Source organism: Dama dama, chromosome 4 (genome assembly GCF_033118175.1).
Source record: "Dama dama isolate Ldn47 chromosome 4, ASM3311817v1, whole genome shotgun sequence".
In the NCBI taxonomy this organism is placed as follows: Eukaryota; Metazoa; Chordata; class Mammalia; order Artiodactyla; family Cervidae; genus Dama; species Dama dama.
In genome coordinates, this window is record NC_083684.1 from 72,512,916 (window position 1) to 72,530,440 (window position 17,525).

General features: G+C 60.0%; 3 protein-coding genes across 9 annotated transcripts; 1 reads left to right on the plus strand and 2 right to left on the minus strand.

Annotated features, from left to right (window-relative positions):
* The first annotated feature begins 309 nt into the window (after window positions 1–309).
* Window positions 310–6,363, plus strand: TRIM28 (tripartite motif containing 28). 2 transcript variants are annotated; one of them, XM_061140458.1, is made up of 18 exons: window positions 310–676; window positions 1,009–1,121; window positions 1,332–1,464; window positions 2,587–2,628; window positions 3,105–3,240; window positions 3,318–3,434; window positions 3,519–3,633; window positions 3,793–3,939; window positions 4,043–4,157; window positions 4,236–4,342; window positions 4,431–4,467; window positions 4,549–4,594; window positions 4,674–4,926; window positions 5,012–5,331; window positions 5,409–5,532; window positions 5,612–5,698; window positions 5,777–5,914; window positions 6,018–6,363. In XM_061140458.1, exons 1-18 carry the CDS (start codon window positions 325–327, stop codon window positions 6,192–6,194), a joined length of 2,559 nt encoding a protein of 852 aa, XP_060996441.1. In that variant the 5' UTR covers window positions 310–324; the 3' UTR covers window positions 6,195–6,363. The 2 variants fall into 2 exon arrangements, with proteins under 2 accessions (XP_060996441.1, XP_060996442.1); XM_061140459.1 differs by lacking the exon at window positions 2,587–2,628.
* Window positions 6,364–6,936: 573 nt separating this feature from the next.
* CHMP2A (charged multivesicular body protein 2A) lies at window positions 6,937–9,686 on the minus strand. Of its 5 annotated transcripts, none has more exons than XM_061140512.1 (7): window positions 9,537–9,675; window positions 9,145–9,295; window positions 8,622–8,835; window positions 7,599–7,778; window positions 7,398–7,528; window positions 7,257–7,318; window positions 6,937–7,144 (listed from the first exon to the last, which is right to left on the minus strand). In XM_061140512.1, exons 3-7 carry the CDS (start codon window positions 8,787–8,789, stop codon window positions 7,017–7,019), a joined length of 669 nt encoding a protein of 222 aa, XP_060996495.1. In that variant the 5' UTR covers window positions 8,790–8,835; window positions 9,145–9,295; window positions 9,537–9,675; the 3' UTR covers window positions 6,937–7,016. The 5 variants fall into 5 exon arrangements, with proteins under 5 accessions (XP_060996495.1, XP_060996496.1, XP_060996493.1 ...); XM_061140513.1 differs by having other exon boundaries at window positions 9,145–9,334; window positions 9,537–9,670; XM_061140510.1 differs by lacking the exon at window positions 9,145–9,295 and having other exon boundaries at window positions 9,537–9,686.
* Window positions 9,687–10,336: 650 nt separating this feature from the next.
* Window positions 10,337–13,124, minus strand: UBE2M (ubiquitin conjugating enzyme E2 M). 2 transcript variants are annotated; one of them, XM_061140517.1, is made up of 6 exons: window positions 12,951–13,124; window positions 11,710–11,804; window positions 11,549–11,587; window positions 11,333–11,436; window positions 10,964–11,027; window positions 10,337–10,858 (listed from the first exon to the last, which is right to left on the minus strand). In XM_061140517.1, the coding sequence occupies exons 1-6, from the start codon at window positions 13,057–13,059 to the stop codon at window positions 10,718–10,720; spliced, it is 552 nt and encodes a 183-aa protein (XP_060996500.1). In that variant the 5' UTR covers window positions 13,060–13,124; the 3' UTR covers window positions 10,337–10,717. The 2 variants fall into 2 exon arrangements, with proteins under 2 accessions (XP_060996500.1, XP_060996501.1); XM_061140518.1 differs by having other exon boundaries at window positions 10,964–11,082.
* Window positions 13,125–17,525: the final 4,401 nt, after the last annotated feature.

Consider the following 17,525-nt stretch of genomic DNA (forward strand, 5'->3'; position numbering starts at 1 on the left):
GCGCCAGTTATTTCTGTCCCGCCCCCCGACAGTGGCTCTTTCTGCGAGCGGGCGCGCGGGCGAGCGGTTGTACGTGTGCCGTGTGGCGCTGATCTGAGCAGCCGCTGAGGAGGCGGCGCAGGCGGCGGCGGCGGCGGGAGAGCGGGCAGCGGCCGGGTGAGCCTCGGCAGCGCCCCGCGCGCAGCGGGCGGCGCCCCAGGCTTCGCCTGGCGGCGCTAGGCCTCGCGGCTGCAGCGGCCCAGCCGTTGGCTGCGAGCGCGTCTGCGCCTGCGTGGCGGGCCCCGCGCCCCTCCTCCCTCCTTGGGCGCCCCCGGCGGCGTGTGAATGGCGGCTTCGGCGGCGGCGGCGGCCTCGGCGGCGGCGGCGGCCGCCTCCGGCAGCCCGAGCTCGGGTGAGGGCTCGGCGGGCGCCGAGAAGCGCGCCGCCGCCTCCTCGGCCGCGGGCTCAGCATCGGCCTCGGCGGCGGCGTCCGCCTCGGCGTCGTCACCCGCGGGGGGCGGCGGCGAGGCGCTGGAGCTATTGGAGCACTGCGGCGTGTGTCGGGAGCGCCTGCGGCCGGAGAGGGAACCGCGCCTGCTACCTTGCCTGCACTCGGCCTGCAGCGCCTGCCTCGGGCCCCCGGCGCCTGCAGCCGCCAACAGCTCGGGGGATGGAGGTGCAGCGGGCGACGGTTCTGGTGAGTGCGGTCGGGCCGGGGGCGGCCCCTCCCCCACCCTGCAGCCAAGGTTCGGAGGAGGTTCGGGTATTGGGGGTCGGTCCCCAGCGTGACAATGGCAGGGGTCATCTGGGTGAGAGGGTCGGGGCCGGACAGTGGCCGAAACGGGTGCGGGCTGTGGGTCTCGTACTCGGATGGGGCGACTGTTTCAAGTTAGGTTGAAGAAGGGTTTGATTGCTTCTCCTAGAGCGGAAGGTTGGCCTAGTATGGGGTGGAAGTTGGCCCCTGTGGAGGATGGTATCGCAGTCTGGATGTGAATATGCGGTGATCTTGTTTTCCCCTGTTCTTCGCAGTGGTGGACTGTCCAGTATGTAAGCAGCAATGTTTCTCCAAAGATATCGTGGAGAATTATTTCATGCGAGACTGTGGCGGTAAGGCCGCCACGGATTCCCAGGATGCGAATCAGGTATGTGTTGCCCAAGCAATCCCTGGAAGGCCTCTGGACGTGGGTAGGAGTCTGCATCGCAGAGCATAGTACCAGCTCCAGGCTTTACCACGGCTTTAGCAGGTTATCTAGGCTAAGCAAAGGCATCATCTTACCAGGTTGTATTTTCTGGGTCTGAATGCAGATGTGTCTGGTGGTGCTGTCTCTTCTGACTCTGCCTTTGCTCAGCAGTGCTGCACTAGCTGTGAGGATAATGCCCCAGCCACCAGTTATTGTGTGGAGTGCTCTGAGCCGCTCTGTGAGACCTGTGTGGAGGCGCACCAGCGGGTGAAGTACACCAAGGACCACACCGTGCGCTCCACTGGTATGCAACACGGAGGGTGCTGCCTTGATTCTTCTCCTACATGTTTCTCCAGCTGCTTTTGATGCTGGTTGCAGATGGTGGTGGAGTGTCAGGGAATTTCTGAGGGGGTACCAATTGAAAGGCCCCAGGGCAGTGTTCAAAAAGGGGGAGGCCGGTGCTCTGGTGGTCGCCTCTGCTTGTCCGGGTGGAAGGGGCAAAGCCACAGGCAGGGAGTGGAGTGCACGGGGATCTCATGCTGCACTAGAGGGTGTATTGAGGCTTTGAGGAAGCACTTCAGGGAATTCCCCAGGCAGGGAATATGCCTCCGAGGTGGAGGGGGATCGCATGTACGGATACGGAAATGCAGGCTGTTGGGGAATGGTGTGAAGGATCTCCTAGGCCTGAGATTCCCTGGAATGTGGTTTAAGGCTCTGTAGGAAAAGTGAGGTCTTTGGACCTTGTGTCCTCATAAGCCATGAGTGTCCTCAGACTGGCACTGACCAGTGAGTGTTCTAAGTGTTCTTATTGTTAGGTCGCAGATGTTTCAAAGTCTAACTAGGTATCTTCAGATTTTTCTGTGAACGTGGTGGCAATTCTTCGGAGAGGGGCTTGGGCTTGGTTTTTCATCCAGAACTCTCTGTGAATGGTGTTTTGGTAGTCATGCCGTAGCTCCTGCAGCCCAGAGGACAGTTTTGATGGGAAAATCCAGATGGAGGTTGTTGCTGTGAGTCATGAGGAGCCAGGAGGGGGAAGGGTAGGGGTCTCCAAGGGGGTCCTGGGTTCTAAGCAAAGATCAGGGTGCAGGAGGGGGCTGTACTGGGGGGACTGAGATTTGCCTTATCTGTATCTCGATGTTTTTATGTCTCAGGCTGGGTCAGTGTAGCATTGAGACGTGATTGGGGAGGAAGGGGCTGGCTGTTCCCAAGCAGTTATCTAATGGCAGCAGATTCTGGGAAGCGGTGGGGGTCACTGTGGTGTATTAGTCTTTGGGGGGTTTTGCTTTGAGCACTTAAGACCCTTTTCCCTGTGCGGGGGCCTGACCCCTCTCTGAGGGTCCTGGTCTGACATCAACTTTGTCCAGCCTGAGAAGGCTTTGCAAGGCTCCTCGTGGGTTATTAAGATGGTGTGGTCTCCTTTTACCAGAGAAGAGAGAAGAGGTCTCCAGGCGTGGCTCAGGAGGAAAAGGTACCTGACATGTCTTTAGGTCCTTGTTTGCTTTCTGTCTGGGCCAGAAAGCTCTTGTGTGTGTCCGGATGCCATGGTTGCCAGAGTCCCCTCCCCTGCGGCACAGTCTTTTGAGTGGAGGAGAAAGGGAGCCCAGCAGTGGGGGCTGCAGAGGCGGAGGAGCTCTCTTGAGTGTCCACTTGGAGGAGTTTTCAGTAGAGGGAGCAGTGGGGTGGTTGTCAGAGGCCATCGTCCTTACACTTAAGTTGTCACTCCCAGAAGATGAAAGAAGGGAGTGCGGATCTCTTAGTCAAGATTAGGGCAGAGGGCGTTCAGAGCAAGGATTTGGGCCCTTCCCTGTCCACTGCTGTAGGCCCTCTGCATTTTTTAGCAGATAAGCCAGGGCTGCAGGACAGACACTGTGAGGCCCCAGTCTGTCTGCCCCTTGAGTTGAGGCAGTGAGGACCAGCTCCTGCTTCATAGACCCCATTCCTCAGGGCCAGCCAAGTCGAGGGACGGTGAGCGCACTGTGTATTGCAATGTGCACAAGCACGAGCCCCTTGTGCTGTTCTGCGAGAGCTGCGACACCCTCACCTGCCGGGATTGCCAGCTCAACGCCCACAAAGACCACCAGTGAGTCCTGAGGCATGGTGGGTGGGTGCTGCCCATTCCCATGCTGGGCGCCCGGGCCCACCTCTGTTTGCCCTCAGGTACCAGTTCCTGGAGGATGCAGTGAGAAACCAGCGCAAGCTCCTGGCCTCGTTGGTGAAGCGCCTCGGGGACAAGCATGCAACACTGCAGAAGAACACCAAGGAGGTTCGCAGCTCGTAAGTGTGGAAGCCAGTGTGATGGGAGAGGTCCTGGGGTGAGCACCTGCCCTACTGGCCCTGATCTCACCCTCCGCCCCCCAGGATCCGCCAGGTGTCTGACGTACAGAAGCGCGTGCAAGTGGACGTTAAGATGGCCATCCTGCAGATCATGAAGGAACTGAACAAGCGGGGCCGCGTGCTGGTCAACGATGCCCAGGTACCTCCTGTGTGGTGCTTGTCTGCTGACAGCTCGCTTTAGCTCTGGTAGCAGCGTCCTGGGGGTTTGGCTCCCTCTGCTGGCCGCTGATGCCATCCTTGGGTGGGGAGAGGTTCTAGTGCTGTTTCCTCCCTGACCTATCTTGCTCTCTACCTGCAGAAGGTAACTGAGGGGCAGCAGGAGCGCCTGGAACGGCAGCACTGGACCATGACCAAGATCCAGAAGCACCAGGAACACATCTTGCGCTTTGCCTCGTGGGCTCTGGAGAGTGACAACAACACTGCTTTGTTGCTCTCCAAGAAGCTGGTGTGTGCTGGTGGGCACCCAGGCGGTGGGTTCCAGGTCAGCACCTCCCAAGGCCTTGGAGCACTGTCCTTTGCCTCTGTACTCATGTACCGCTCTCCCCCAGATCTACTTCCAGCTGCACCGGGCCCTTAAGATGATTGTGGACCCCGTGGAGCCCCATGGCGAGATGAAATTTCAGTGGGACCTCAATGCCTGGACCAAGAGTGCAGAGGCCTTTGGTGGGTGTTTGTCTTGCTCTCACTGAAGCTTGCTCTCCCAGGCACTATGCCTTAAGCTGTTTTACCTCCTTGCTGCAGGCAAGATTGTGGCCGAGCGTCCTGGCACCAACTCCACAGGCCCGGCACCCATGGCCCCTCCTCGGGCTCCGGGGCCTTTGAGCAAGCAGGGATCTGGCAGCAGCCAGGTGAGTAGGGGAGGGGGCCGTGGGGGAGGAGAGGGGCCTGAGGCCTGTGGGTGGCCGGCCTGCTGAGGTCCTCTTGCTTTTCCTACAGCCTATGGAGGTGCAGGAAGGCTACGGCTTCGGATCGGGTGAGTGGTTTCTGCCCAGTAGGTGGGAGAAATCCAATGTCCTAGGTTCATCTAACCTATCTTTTTCTGTGTCCCGGGCAGATGACCCTTACTCAAGTGCTGAGCCCCATGTGTCGGGGGTGAAGCGGTGAGTGACTGTCCTTTGGTGCATGTAGGGACAGGGTGGTCATGGGGTCAGGGGTGCTCAACACAAGCCACACCCACAGGCCCCGCTCAGGTGACGGCGAGGTGAGTGGCCTCATGCGCAAGGTGCCACGGGTGAGCCTCGAACGCCTGGACTTGGATCTCACGGCTGACAGCCAGCCACCAGTCTTCAAGGTCTTCCCAGGCAGCACCACTGAAGATTACAACCTCATCGTCATTGAGCGAGGTGCTGCTGCCGCCGCTGCTGGCCAGCCTGGGACTGCGCCCTCAGGGGTCCCTGGGGCCCCTCCCCTGCCGGGAATGGCCATTGTCAAGGTGAGCCTGCTCCTGGGTATGCGGCTGGGGCTGGGGAGTGGAGGTCTGCTGTCCCGGCCACTAAACCACCCCTGCCTCCTCGCAGGAGGAAGAAACAGAGGCTGCCATTGGAGCTCCGCCTGCTGCCACCGAGGGCCCAGAGACCAAGCCTGTGTTGATGGCCCTGGGGGAGGGCCCTGGTGCAGAGGGTCCCCGCCTGGCTTCACCCAGTGGCAGCACCAGCTCAGGTCTGGAGGTGGTGGCTCCAGAGGGCACCTCAGCCCCAGCTGGTGGCCCAGGTTCCCTGGATGACAGTGCCACCATCTGCCGTGTCTGCCAGAAGCCAGGTGACCTGGTCATGTGCAACCAGTGCGAGTTCTGCTTCCACCTGGACTGCCACCTGCCTGCCCTGCAGGATGTGCCAGGGTGCGAGGCTGTGGAGTCTGCAGGGTGGAGGGCTGGGCTGGGTCCTGTGCAGCCCCTCACCTCTCCGTTTCCTCCAGGGAGGAGTGGAGCTGCTCTCTCTGCCATGTGCTGCCCGACCTGAAGGAGGAGGATGGCAGCCTGAACCTGGATGGGGGGGATAGTACCGGAGTGGTGGCCAAGCTCTCACCAGCCAACCAGCAGGTGATGGGGGGGACCCATATGTTGGGTTTTCCTGCAGCCCCCAACTCCTCTCTGACTCTGATGCCCATGTCGTCTGCAGAAGTGTGAGCGTGTTCTGCTGGCCCTCTTTTGCCATGAGCCCTGCCGGCCTCTGCACCAGCTGGCTACTGACTCCACCTTCTCCCTGGTGAGTTCTGGGACTTGGGAGGGTGGGAGGTGCAGGGGCTCTTCGGCCTCACCTTCAGCCTGTGGCCTCTGCCTGCAGGATCAGCCTGGGGGCACCCTGGACTTAACCCTTATCCGAGCCCGCCTCCAGGAGAAGCTGTCACCCCCCTACAGCTCCCCCCAGGAGTTTGCCCAGGATGTGGGCCGCATGTTCAAGCAGTTCAACAAGCTGACTGAGGTGAGCCGGTGAGGATGGGGGTGAGTTGGAGGTGGGGAGGCTGGGGGGCAGAGGGGGCAGAGGGGGCAGAGCTAGGACCCATCCACTGTAATCTGCCTGGCAGGACAAGGCCGACGTGCAGTCCATCATTGGCCTGCAGCGCTTCTTTGAGACTCGCATGAATGAGGCCTTCGGGGACACCAAGTTCTCTGCTGTGCTAGTGGAGCCCCCGCCGCTGAGCCTGCCTGGTGCTGGCCTGAGTGCCCAGGACCTGTCCAGTGGCCCTGGTGAGGGCCCCTGAGGCTGGGCAGCCCCTGAGCCAGCCCAGCCTGGCTCTGTTCTCTGTCCTGTCACTCCTTTCCCCATCTCCTTCCTCTGGTGGCCTGGCTCCCACTCCTTGGTGGCCCGTACCCTAGTCCCTCACGATATGGTTTTTACTTCTGTGGATTTAATAAAAACTTCACCAATTACTCAGGCCTTGGTTGGTGGGGGCAGCGGTCCTGGGCCTGGTGTCTGCCTGCCATCAGCCCCTCACCGAAGCCCTTGTGCTGAATGGGGTGGGGCTCATGTCTCTAGCCATCTGGTGTCTGGGGAGGGTTACGTGGTGGGCTGGCGGATCTCTGGGCAAGCAGGGGGAATCCCCAGGTGCGAGCTGCGTCCTAGACTGGGGCAGAACATTTCTTATAACCAGACAGGGTATCACAGTGAGCTGGGTGGGCTGAGACTTCCACTTGGCTAATAAAGTTGGGCACTGTATCCGTAGGGGATAGGCCTGGCTTCCTGGAATTATACCAAGAGGTCTGGGGGAACCTACCAACATTTTTGGGGGTGCTAGCCTTGAGGCTCAGGCGGGGGGGGGGGGTTGCTGCACCAGTGTTCGCAGCTCACCATCACCTCCCGAGCCCAGAGGACCTGGTAGGCTTGCCCAGATGAAACCATTCCAGCCCTCTATCCCACACCCTGACTGACTGGCACATTACCAAGCCTGAGTGACTTCCTAACCCAGCCTGGCTCACGTCAGGTCAGTCGCACAGGCCCAGAACTAGTGTCCAACTTCGTTTATTACAGAAGGTACAATGAAAATGCCGGGCCATCCACTGGCTCCCTGGGGCAGCATGGGCAGTCAGTCCCTTCGAAGGTTCTTGAGCCTCTCCTCCAGGTCTGCGTCTGCATCCACCAGGGCAGAGGCTGCAGCCTCTGCTTTCTTTCCACTGGCAGCCACACTGAGGGAGCCTCCAGTGGAAGGGAGGTCTGCAGAGAGTGGGGATTAGGAAGAGCACCCATGCAGAAGAGAGTAATGCAGGGGAGGGAGGTGGTGGCTGGGTCACAGGGTTAACACAGGGCCCAAGATGTAAACACTCACTTGACAGCTCATCTGTCAGGCTCAACCCCAGTTCATCCAGGACCTGGGCTACAACAGCATCACTAGATAAGCAGAGAATGCTTATGAGGATCAGGCGCAGAGCCAGGTATCCCTACCCACCCTTCCCGCCAGTCTCCAAACCTCTCTTCTTCGTCATCCTCATCCCCCATGGCGTCATCGATGGCGTCGTTCATCATCTCCTCCTTCATGTCCATGATCTCTGCCTGCCGTTCAAACTCCATCATGATCTTCTGGATCTGGGGCAACTTCAGCTGAAAGGGGGAGGAGGGTGAGTTTGGGCCCGAGTTCAGCAGGGGTGGGGGGTGATGGGGAGAGGCAAACCTGTCTGTTCATGGTGCCCATGGCTTTGGTGACGCCCTTCATGGCTTGTGCCATTGAGTTGTTAGACTTGAGCGTCTGGATCTTGAGGGACACAGCCTGGATGTTGGCCCGCATCAACACAAACTTTCGGACGTACCGCCTGGTACGCACCAGGTCTTTCGCCATGATCCGGACCGCGTCCTGAAGAGGGGACAGAAGGCAGGGAGTGAGCCTTGGGGGTGTGCTCATTGCCCCTGCATGTGCCCACTGAGGCCTTCAGGGGCTCCTGGGGATCTGCCCCAGTGCTCACCGCCCCCGCCCCGCCCCAATGCGTCTTGGGTCTCCACTGCATAGACCCCTCTGTAGGCTTCTCGCCTCTCTGGTCCAGGAATCCTGAAGAAAAGCCAGGCCCACCCTTTAGGAATCCTTTTTCCTCAATGGCTAGTCAACACCCATTCCTGAATTTCAATCTTGGCCAAAGAAAATCGCCCCCTCCACCTCACACAGGCTGCACCAAATCCTGATTTACATACAAAGGTATCCAAGCTCAGCTGTAACGTCCTCCCCAAAGCTCCTCCTTGCCTTACCCATCCCAGGAAATGTTACCTCCTCAAACAAGCTGCTCAGGCCAAAACTCAGCCATCTCTTGCTAGTTGGCCCTTAGGGCAAGTGGAATCTCATACCACATCTATTGAAGTAACTCCTTCAACTCAGCCCTCAGCTCCCACTGTTGCCCACGATTCTAAGTCGTCTGGCATGGGCCACTCTTGAGTTTCCCTATTACTCCCTCACTGAACATCTGCTGTTCTGACACACTTGACACTTGGCTCTTCGCAGGGTTGCCCTCTTAATTACTCAAGGCTCTAATATCAACTCCATAGAGGCAGCAGTTTTGGACTCTGAAATTAAGGAAAGCCCCACTCGAACCCTTCATTCCATTTCCCTAGAACATGTTAGTGTTTTGTCCCGTTTGCTGCAGCCCCAGGGTCTGACCAAGCGACGGCACCTGGCCTGGAGTCTCAGCCTGTGCCTAATCAAGCTTACCATCTGGCCCTGCTTGGCCATTTTCTTGATGTCTGCGATGATTTTCTTCTCCTGGGTCTCGAGCTTCTGTCGCTCACGGTCCAGCTCTCGCATGGCCCGGTTCAGGGCGCGCTGGTTCTGCCGCAGCAGCTCCTCTGGCGTCTTGCGCCGCCCAAACAACAGGTCCATGGCCGCAGAAGCCTACCAGTAAGCCTGGGGCTAGCGTGAAACCTGGCTGCAGGGTGGTGTGAGGCACAGCTGGGGTCACATTGTGTATGGGCGGGGACAGACGAGGGCTCACAAAAAGGAAAAGGGTGAGCAGGGAGAAAACGAGTGAATGGAAAGGCCAAAGAGTGGAGCCTGGAACTTGGGGAGCCCCAGCCACCCCAGCTCCTCTTACTCCACAGTGCCCCTACGGAGGTTCTGGGCTTCAATCTCCTCCTGACTCTGGGATGAGACCCTAGAATGTCCAATGGACCTAGGCTGGAGATGACCATGTGTGGATACAGCAGGGGAACGGGCGCGGGGAGAGGGGGCTCGGAACCTGGAGCTCCAAGGACAGGCCAGTTGACAGGGTCCCTAACACGAGGAGCTGGAGGCCGCAAGTGCTACAGACGGTCGATGTGGGGGCTCCGAAGCTGACAGCGCGTGGATGGCATTCAGTTTAGGGCGGGGATCTTAAATGCTGAGGGAATCTGGGTGCGGAGAATAAGGCTGCGGGATGTTGGGGAATCCTGGACAGAGGGCGGGATTTTAGGTGATGGGGTGCCTTGTTCACCCAGGAAACTCTTGGGGCCTTTCGGGGGTCTTGGGCACCGAAGGCAAAACAACATGGGGACCCAGAGGATAAGGGAGGGTCCCAGGCAGGGGCGAGGCCCTCGAACGCCGCCGCCCTCGCGCCCACCCAGGACCCGCGCCCCAGTAGGGGCGACTCACCGGAGTTGGGATGGGGACTCGCTTCCGTTTCCGGGTCACGCTCCTCTCTTTCAGAGCCCTGGAGCGCCCACCAACGACAGCCCCTCGGTTCTGTCGCCTCGACCGTCACCGCCGTTTCCGGATTAAACCATCTGACGTCACACGCCCCGCCGGCGCCCGGAATGCTGGGCGGGGACAAGAGCGCGCGTGCGCACGCGCCGAGGAAAGGGCCGGCCACAAACGCATGCGCAGCAGCTTCCGCCTCGCTGCCGCAAGCTTGGTATTCCGTAGGTTCAGGTCCAGCCTAAGGGAGTGGAGGCCCTGTCCCGTCCTGGCCCTGTGGGCTTGGTGCCCTTTCGGGCGCCTTCCTTCCAGCCACCCGGTGGTCCTGCACCCCACCACGTCACCCACTGTAGAGCCCTGCTCATCTGAGGGACCCAGAACTCGCGCTGATGTTTCCGAACTTCAGGTACCCAGTGGCATCAAGGCAGTTTTCCTCCTCCAGCAGGAGGGCAGAACAGTAGACGGTGCGGACTTAGCCCCTATGCCGGCTCACTGGCCGGGAAGCCAGTGGTTACTGGATCCTGCCCCTCCCTTGTCCCAGAGTGGGATTCATCTCACCCTGCCCGAGGCCTGGGGCGGGGTTTCCCCCACCAGCACTGCCTCGGGCACCGGGCAGCCTGCTGCCTAAGGCGGGGGGGTGGGGGGGGGGTGTCCCCTCATACCACCTGTGAGCATACAACTCCCACCACTCTTGCTGCAGGAGCTCTGGCGGCCATCACCTGCCCCTCCCAGCCCACAAAAGGAAGAGGCAGAGGCCATGCAGTAACATTCCCCTTTAATAGCCTGCTGGGACCTCCAGTGGTGGAGGGGTGGGGTGCCGGGTCCCCAGCCACCCAACCCCCATAGCCACCCACCCCAGAGCCCAGAGTAGGGGGTGGGGCTGGACAACACCCAGCGGGGGGCTAGACAAGCCAATTCATTTCCCATCGCTGAGTGGGTCGGGGGAGGCAGCGCCGACCTTAATCACGTGGTGGTTTAAAAAAAAACAAACTAGGAGCGGGTAGCAGGGAGGGGTGGCCGGCCAGGGCATGGGATTCCCCCACCAGCCGCCCCCATGTCCCCCCACCTGTGGCCCCCAATAAATATCTGCAGGGGACGCCGGGGCTGGTGGCCCTGGCAGGGGTGGGTATGCACCAGCCCTATTTCAGGCAGCGCTCGAAGTAGGTGGAGCCGATATAGCCACCCCGCATGGAGCGCTGCACATTCTGCTCAAACAGCCTCCGGTTATTCTGCAGGACCTCGGCGGCTTCCTTGTTCAGTGGGTCTTCAGGGTTGGGCTCCTGTGGCCGGTATGGGGGGCGGGGGCGGGGAGGTCAACAAGCCCAGAAGGCAGAGGGCCAACCTTCCCCAGCCGCCCTCCCACCCCCACCCCCACCCCTACTCACCAAGAAGAGATACTGCAAGCCATAAATTATGGAGTTTATCGTAAGGACTGGCTTCCAGTCCTCTCTGTGGGCAGAGAGCATCATGATAGGGGCTGGTGAGCAGGCAGCCACCACAGGCCCTGCTGGGACCAAACAGGTCAGGCCCAGGGCATGGGACAGCGCGGTCGGGAAATGCTAGCGGGAGGGTGCGGAGAAGCACAGGCCAGGGAGAAAGCCAAGGTCAAGCCATGAGGAAGAAAATGAGCTGGAGACAGAGGGACACACAGACCACAAGGGGGAGGGAAGGGAAAGAAACTGGTATAGTGCAAGGTCACTAAGGGGGCCTGGCAGGCAGGGCTGGGCAGCGTAGTGGAGGGCCAGTGCCCTCACCTGAGGATGTTGAGGCAGACGTTGCCCTCGAGGTCAATGTTGGGGTGATAAACCATCGTCTCACACTTCACCTTGGGGGGGTCATGCGGGTAACCCTGGCCCACCTGGCTCCAGGAGAAGAGAGGGCAGGTGGATAGGTGCACAGCAGTGCCTGGCTGGGGCCTCAGCTGTTGCTTCCTCAGCCCAGGGAGCCACCCCTGCCCACCTGAGACTCACCTTAAAACTGAACACAAACTTCCCGCTCTTGTAGAAGCCCTGTGAAGGAAGAGGAGAGGAGTCAGAACCCTGCTCTGCAAGGTCTGGCAGATTAACCAGGTATGCCAACTTGAGGTGGTGTCACCTGCCGTGCCTGAGAATCCAGTTAAGCGTGCCCTCACCTCATCAGGACAGATAACCAGCTTGAAGTTGAGGAGGTCGTCTGGATCTGAGAAACTGATGTCACACGTCTTGGGCAGATTCAGCTCGTTTATGTCTGGGTTTTCACAGCAGAAAAGGGCAACAGGCCGGGAAGGGGAGAGATAGTGGGTGCTCAGAGCAGGTGCCAGCAGAGCCTCCACAGCCTCTCCCAAGACCCCGGCTCTGTCCTGGGCAGTGGGCCACAACCCCCACCCTCCCCCTGCTCCTCCTGCTCCGCGTCTCAAGGCAGGCTCTTCCACATCTATGGAACACCGCAGATGTGCTTGAACTCCTGACCCAGGGTAAGCTCCAACTCTTCTGAATCCACAGTCCTAAGTCCCCCAACCCAGCTCCTACATGTTCCCACTCCTATGTGCCCCACCAAGAGCCTCTGACTACCCCAAACCCAGCATCCTGACCGTGACCTCTGCTTTCTAGAGAAATCTCTACTTGTCTGCCCAGATGCAAGGATCTTATCCCCCTTCCTCACCCTAAATCACCACCACCCCCAATCCCTGGCCCGCTGTCCATACACTCCTCTCTGCTTGTCATCCTAAACTCAGGACCCCATCTGACCGCCAGATCTGTGAGTTCCCAAGCCTCCTACCCTATACTATTCTGAGCATAAGATTTCCAGCATCTCTAGCAGGATGGTCTACACCAAACCCTACTCCTATCTCTACAATCCCTGGCACCCAGTATACCTCTCTCCTCCTGTCACCCCAAACTGACATGTGACTCCCCCAGGCCCACGAAACCCAGGCCCCAGAACCTACTTCACCAGGCCTGACTCTGATTCCCAGTGACTCTAGCGTTAATACATTAAATCTCCCACCCCGATCCTCAATCCTCGACCCCACTGTCCCTATCTTCTCTTCCTGTCGCCCAGGTTCCCGTCTGACCCCCAGACTCTCGAGTTGCCGGTCTCCCCCTTCCGCTGCCACCCTCAGATTCTCGGTCCCTAGTATCAAACGCCTAGCTTTCCGAATACGCCCAGTGCCCCCTGATCGGTCCCCCTACCTCCGACCACTTTGGTGATTATATTACCCCACCCCTGGCCCCTCGGCCCCCAGGCCCTGGTCTCCAAACCCCACATCCGCGGCCTCCCCGTTTCTGACACCTTTGACCCCTGGCAGCCGCATTACTCCACACCTGACTCCCGTATCACCCCGAGCCAGGCTCTGACCTCCGACCTCCACTCCCATCCCCCGACTCCCCTTACCCTTCTGGATCCGCAGCTGCGCCGCCGACGCCTTCTTGCTGCTGCCCTTGGTGCCGCCCGCCGACTCCTCCTCCTTCTTCTGCTGCTTCAGCGAGAACAGCTTGATCATCCTGCCGCCGCCGCCGCTGCCGCCGCTGCGGGGCCCGGGACCCCGGCCACCCGGCCCCCCGCCGCTGCCCGCGCCGCCTCCGCCACTCGGACCCGCCGCCGCGGCCTCTTAGGCTGCTGCCGCCGCCCGCCGGGCCTGCCGCGCTGCTCCGCGCCCACCGCGCGGCCCGCGTCGGCTCCCGTAGTCGGCTCCGGCCTGGCCCGGCGCCTCGGGCCCGCTCGGCGGCGCTCGGGCCCGTTCGGCTGTTCTCGGGATCACTCGGCCCCGCCCCCACCCGCCGCTCCCTCCTCCCGGCCGTCCGCTCCGGCGTCCTCAGGCCGTGTCCCTGGGCCTGGTCACTCGCTCTCTTCGCGAGGGCTCTGCGGCTCAAGGCGGAAGGGGGAGGCGGGGGCTGCGGTGGTCGTGTACTAGACAGGAGGGCCGGCTTCCGTGGCAGCAGCGGCTTCGGCGCGGAGGTCCGCAACGGCCTCGGGCGCCCCACCGCTTCGGCTATTTCCGTTGCCTGCCCGCTTCGGCTCTTCCCGTCCGGCCTGCGCTGTGCGCTTGCGCAGCCGCCGCCACCGCCCCACGTTGCTCCGCGCTGGGACTTGGGGGGTCGAGCTCCTTCGGCTTGGCTCGGGTATTTCCGTTCGTGCAGGCCGGCCGGTCACTTCCGGGGACGCCCGCGAGTCCGGGGTGGTGGTGGGGGGGTGGTGGTGGTATCGCCGCCATATTTAAGTGGGGCAGATGCGGGTCGCCTTACTTGCGGGCCGCCATGCCCACTCGCAGTCGTGCGAACGGCGGCGCAGGCGGGCCAAACGAGGGGCTTGTCCCCAGGGGCCACAGACCGAGGCAGGGTTAGGGTCAGAGCCTGAGCAAGGCCAGGAGCGTGGCCTACAGTGCGTGACCCAGAACCTTCGGTGTCCCATCTCAGGCCCAGAGAACCCGCTCGCAGAGAGTCTGGTTGAGGTAAAGTAACAAATAAAACATGTATTGTGTCAGAGCGTAGTACAACACTGTGGAGGTTTACACGAGCTCACACACTTGGGGGCAGCCCTCCGCGCGGGTCCAGAGTTCCCCGCGGGTCTAGAGTTGTCCCGCAGGAGACCTGCGGCCTTCCGCCGTCTGTTTGCGCGAGGTGGGCGGAGCCAGCCTCCCCTCCAATCGTAGCTCAGCGTGCGTCGGAAGGCGGGAGCAGGCGGCGCGGAGCGGTTCTGCGGCTTCAGGCTGTCACCGAGGACACCGTCAGGCGGTGAGCTGCGCCAAGAGAGCTGGTCGAGGCGGGGGCCGGGCCCGCGGGGCGGCCGGGGCTCTGCCCCTCAGCCTTCCCGCGTCCGAATGAGGTTCCTGCCGCACGCCCCATCCCGTCGCTCAGGCGACGTGCCACCGTCTTCTGGAGCACCGTGGGAGTAGTCCCGGCGGCCCGGTTGGCCCGCGCTAGTGGTGGGCAGGCTCAGCCCATGGCCTCTTCTTGGCGACCCCGGGCCAATCCTCACCCCAGAAAGTAACCTCCACCTTTTCGCGCCGTGGTTTGGTGTCCCTGCCGACCCCAGCCTTCTCCCGGGTACCCTCGGCGTCCTTGGGCTCCGTGGTCTCAGATCCCAGTCGTGGCTGTGCAGCCGTTCCCTTTTCCTCCCGCTTGCATTCCGCTTCTGCCATTCCAGAAGCCCCCCTTCAACCCTCTGGTTGTCCTCGCTCCACATTGCCGGCTTCGTTGACTTCTTTGAGAGCTGTGTGCTGGAGAGGTGCTGGGGTGAGGCTAAGCGATCGGAAGCCGCAAAAAACCTCAGTTTTGGGGCGGATGAGATTGCAACCATCCTGGTGTTCTCAGGCTTCAGGCATGACTGGTCCTGGGACGCGGAGGACTCTTCCAAAGTTAGTTTTCCTCTTTCTCTCTGTTCTTCTCATCTGCTCTACTCTTGGTGATTATCTTTGTACAGGACGTGAGGGTTGGTGACCATCCTGCAGTTTCCAACCAAAGTCTCAGGGATGGTTTTTATTGGCCAGCCTGGTTCATGTATCCATTGTCAGGCCAGTTGCCGAGACCCTTCAGCTAAAGTCCCATCTCGGGATAGAGTATTCATCCCCTGGAGAGATAACAGTCCACAGTTAGACTCGTGTGATCTTTGATCTTGTGGTTACCCCACTGTGCAGTGGGGAAGACTTGATCATGAAACAAAATGCTAAGCAAAGGGGGCCATAGTGTCTGGACCGAGGAAGAGAGGATGGCCTAAGTGAGGCAGGCGCCTGGGTTGGAGGTGGTGCAGCTAAGCTTGTCACCTTAGTGCTCACTCGAGTGGCAGAGAGGCCCAGGTGGTTTGGGTGGTACAGGTGCTTGTGGCCCTTGGGCCTGCCGCCTGTTAGTAGGCAGCACAGTTGCTTAACACGTGCAAAGGCCGTGAGGGAAGCTGGGGCCAGTGCTTTGGAGGGACTGGGCAGAGGACCGGGCAGAACCTGGTGGGTGGGTTGTGAGGGTGAAAGTGCACCTCCGATTGTTAGCCTAGCCTCTGGGCCCTGCCACTGTGAAGAAAGGGTCTGTCCAGGGAATGAGGGAGTAGGAGTGGGCAGGGCAGGGAGGCTGAGTGCTGTGGGCCTCCAGGCTGGAGGTGGATGGCTGGAATCAGAGCAGTGCTGATTGGTGGAGACAAGTAGATAGATCTGGGAGGCTGGGGTGCTGATGAGAATAACTGGATGGATGTGGCATGGGGCAGCCAGCTGGGCTTGGAAGTGGACAACATGGACTCGGATACCGACAGTCTGGGGACAGGCTGGCTGGGCACTGTTGTAGCCTTCCTAGATGACCAGTGCATAGGTATTCCTCTCCTGGGTTCTTCTATGGCTCTGGCCAAGTGGTCATTCTGTCCAAGCCTTCAGTCTTGATGATCACATGGTAACACTTGGGTCTTGACCTGTAGCTGTGTGACTGGATTGCAGAGGTGTCCCTGGCCAGCTGCAGAAATGACCTTTCATGGGTGGCCCTCACATAGCTGTTCACGTTGACTTCTCAGAGGGCTGTTTTGGGACGTGGGTCCATGGACTTCTCAAGGATTTGGGTGTGGGGTCCCATCCGGATGTCTCCATGCTAATCACGTTTGTTGTAATTTTTCCTGTGTGAAATTTCATGTTTTTATGTAGTTGTATCTGCACAGCTTTCATGATGAACACAAAGATGACCAAAGATGAGTTTTCTTTGTTTCAGATTATAAGTCACACAGGTCATTAAAAAAAAAAAAAAAATCCACATGACAGGATTTTATAAAGTTCCAGCAACATTCCTCCAACCTGAGACCACTAGCTTACTGGCTACCTGTGTTCATTCGTGTGACTTCCCTGATCTGATTCTTCAGCCCCTTCCTGTCTTCTTCTCTCTGATTCTATGTATCCCACACCAGGTTTCTCAGAACTCTTTGTGACCAGAGAACTGAGTGCTGTCAAAGGGCCGAGGGGACCCCCCCCCCCCCCCCGCCCCCCGCAGCTTCCCAGCCCTGATCTTGCCACACAGGAGTGCCTCTGCCTGGGGGAGTGGCTGACCTGCTGGATGTAGTAGATGCCAAGAGTGATTCTGGTTGTGGCTGGGGCTAGGCTACTGGGGAGGGGGAAGGAGAGGGGTAGAGCTGGGGAGGAGGCGGGCTGAGGCTGGGAGCGGGCCTTCTCTCGCATGTTGGTAGGAAGCCTCTGGCCCAGGCTGCTTGTCTTTTCCTAATACCAGGGCCCAAGTCTTGTGGGGACCGGGGTGACTCAAAGTGGTAGGTGAAATTCCAGCTGCGTTTCTGGAAGGGCTGTTCCTGGAACCCTCTAGGCCTCTAGACCAAGAGCAGGCTGACACCAGCCTAGGGTGAGGTTTAAGTCCCAAGCCCGACCCTGCTGCATGAAGATCCTCTTTTTGGAACTGCCTTTCACCCACGGTCTCTGATACTTCTGGCATCCAGTGGGGGAGTGGGGGGCCGTGTCAAGGCCCCAGTGGTAGGATGGAAGGGGAGGACAGGGCAAAAGCAGCAGTGGTACGGGAAGAGGCCGGAGGGGTCCAGAGGTCCCGCCCTCAAGTCTGCAGGACTCTGACCTGGAGCTGCCAGTGTCTGTCCACCTGCATGTCAGCAACTGGTGTGTCTTGTGAGTAGTTACTGAAAACACATGACAGAGACCTTCCAGTTGGAGGGTACTTAGGGCTTGTGCCTGGGGCCAGGGAGGGAAGAGAACAGCCCACGACAGCACCTGGAGGGCTGGGGAACTGGCCTGGCCTTGCCGCCAGCTTTGGTTCTCAGACCGGCTGGAGTCTGCGGGAACAGAGGAAAGTCTTTTAAGACTAGATTCCCACTTAAAACCTTACAGCTTTTACAGCTAAGATATGGCTTCCTCGGTTTCATAAACATATAAACTCAGGCTGGCGGTGGCCTCATGGGCCCCTGTTTGATGCTTCAGCACCCGATGATCTTGGCTGGCTGGCAGGGCAGTGCCCTCCAGGTCCTCCCCTGGCCGTTGGCTTGGCC

Bases quoted from the DNA above. Each gene is read 5' to 3' on its own strand.
- TRIM28 (XM_061140458.1), top strand. From the start codon at position 325: ATGGCGGCTTCGGCGGCGGCGGCGGCCTCGGCGGCGGCGGCGGCCGCC. The intron at 677-1,008 runs GTGAGTGCGGTC...TGTTCTTCGCAG, and splicing joins TGCAGCGGGCGACGGTTCTG to TGGTGGACTGTCCAGTATGT. The intron at 3,435-3,518 runs GTAAGTGTGGAA...TCCGCCCCCCAG, and splicing joins ACCAAGGAGGTTCGCAGCTC to GATCCGCCAGGTGTCTGACG.
- CHMP2A (XM_061140510.1), bottom strand. From the start codon at position 8,789: ATGGACCTGTTGTTTGGGCGGCGCAAGACGCCAGAGGAGCTGCTGCGG. The intron at 7,529-7,598 runs GTTTGCCTCTCC...TCCCCCTTTCAG, and splicing joins TGGGCACCATGAACAGACAG to CTGAAGTTGCCCCAGATCCA. The intron at 7,145-7,256 runs GTGAGTGTTTAC...CACTCTCTGCAG, and splicing joins CCTGACAGATGAGCTGTCAA to ACCTCCCTTCCACTGGAGGC.
- UBE2M (XM_061140517.1), bottom strand. From the start codon at position 13,059: ATGATCAAGCTGTTCTCGCTGAAGCAGCAGAAGAAGGAGGAGGAGTCG. The intron at 11,805-12,950 runs GTAAGGGGAGTC...GTGAAAACCCAG, and splicing joins GCAGCTGCGGATCCAGAAGG to ACATAAACGAGCTGAATCTG. The intron at 10,859-10,963 runs GTGAGTAGGGGT...TACCGGCCACAG, and splicing joins GCTTGCAGTATCTCTTCTTG to GAGCCCAACCCTGAAGACCC.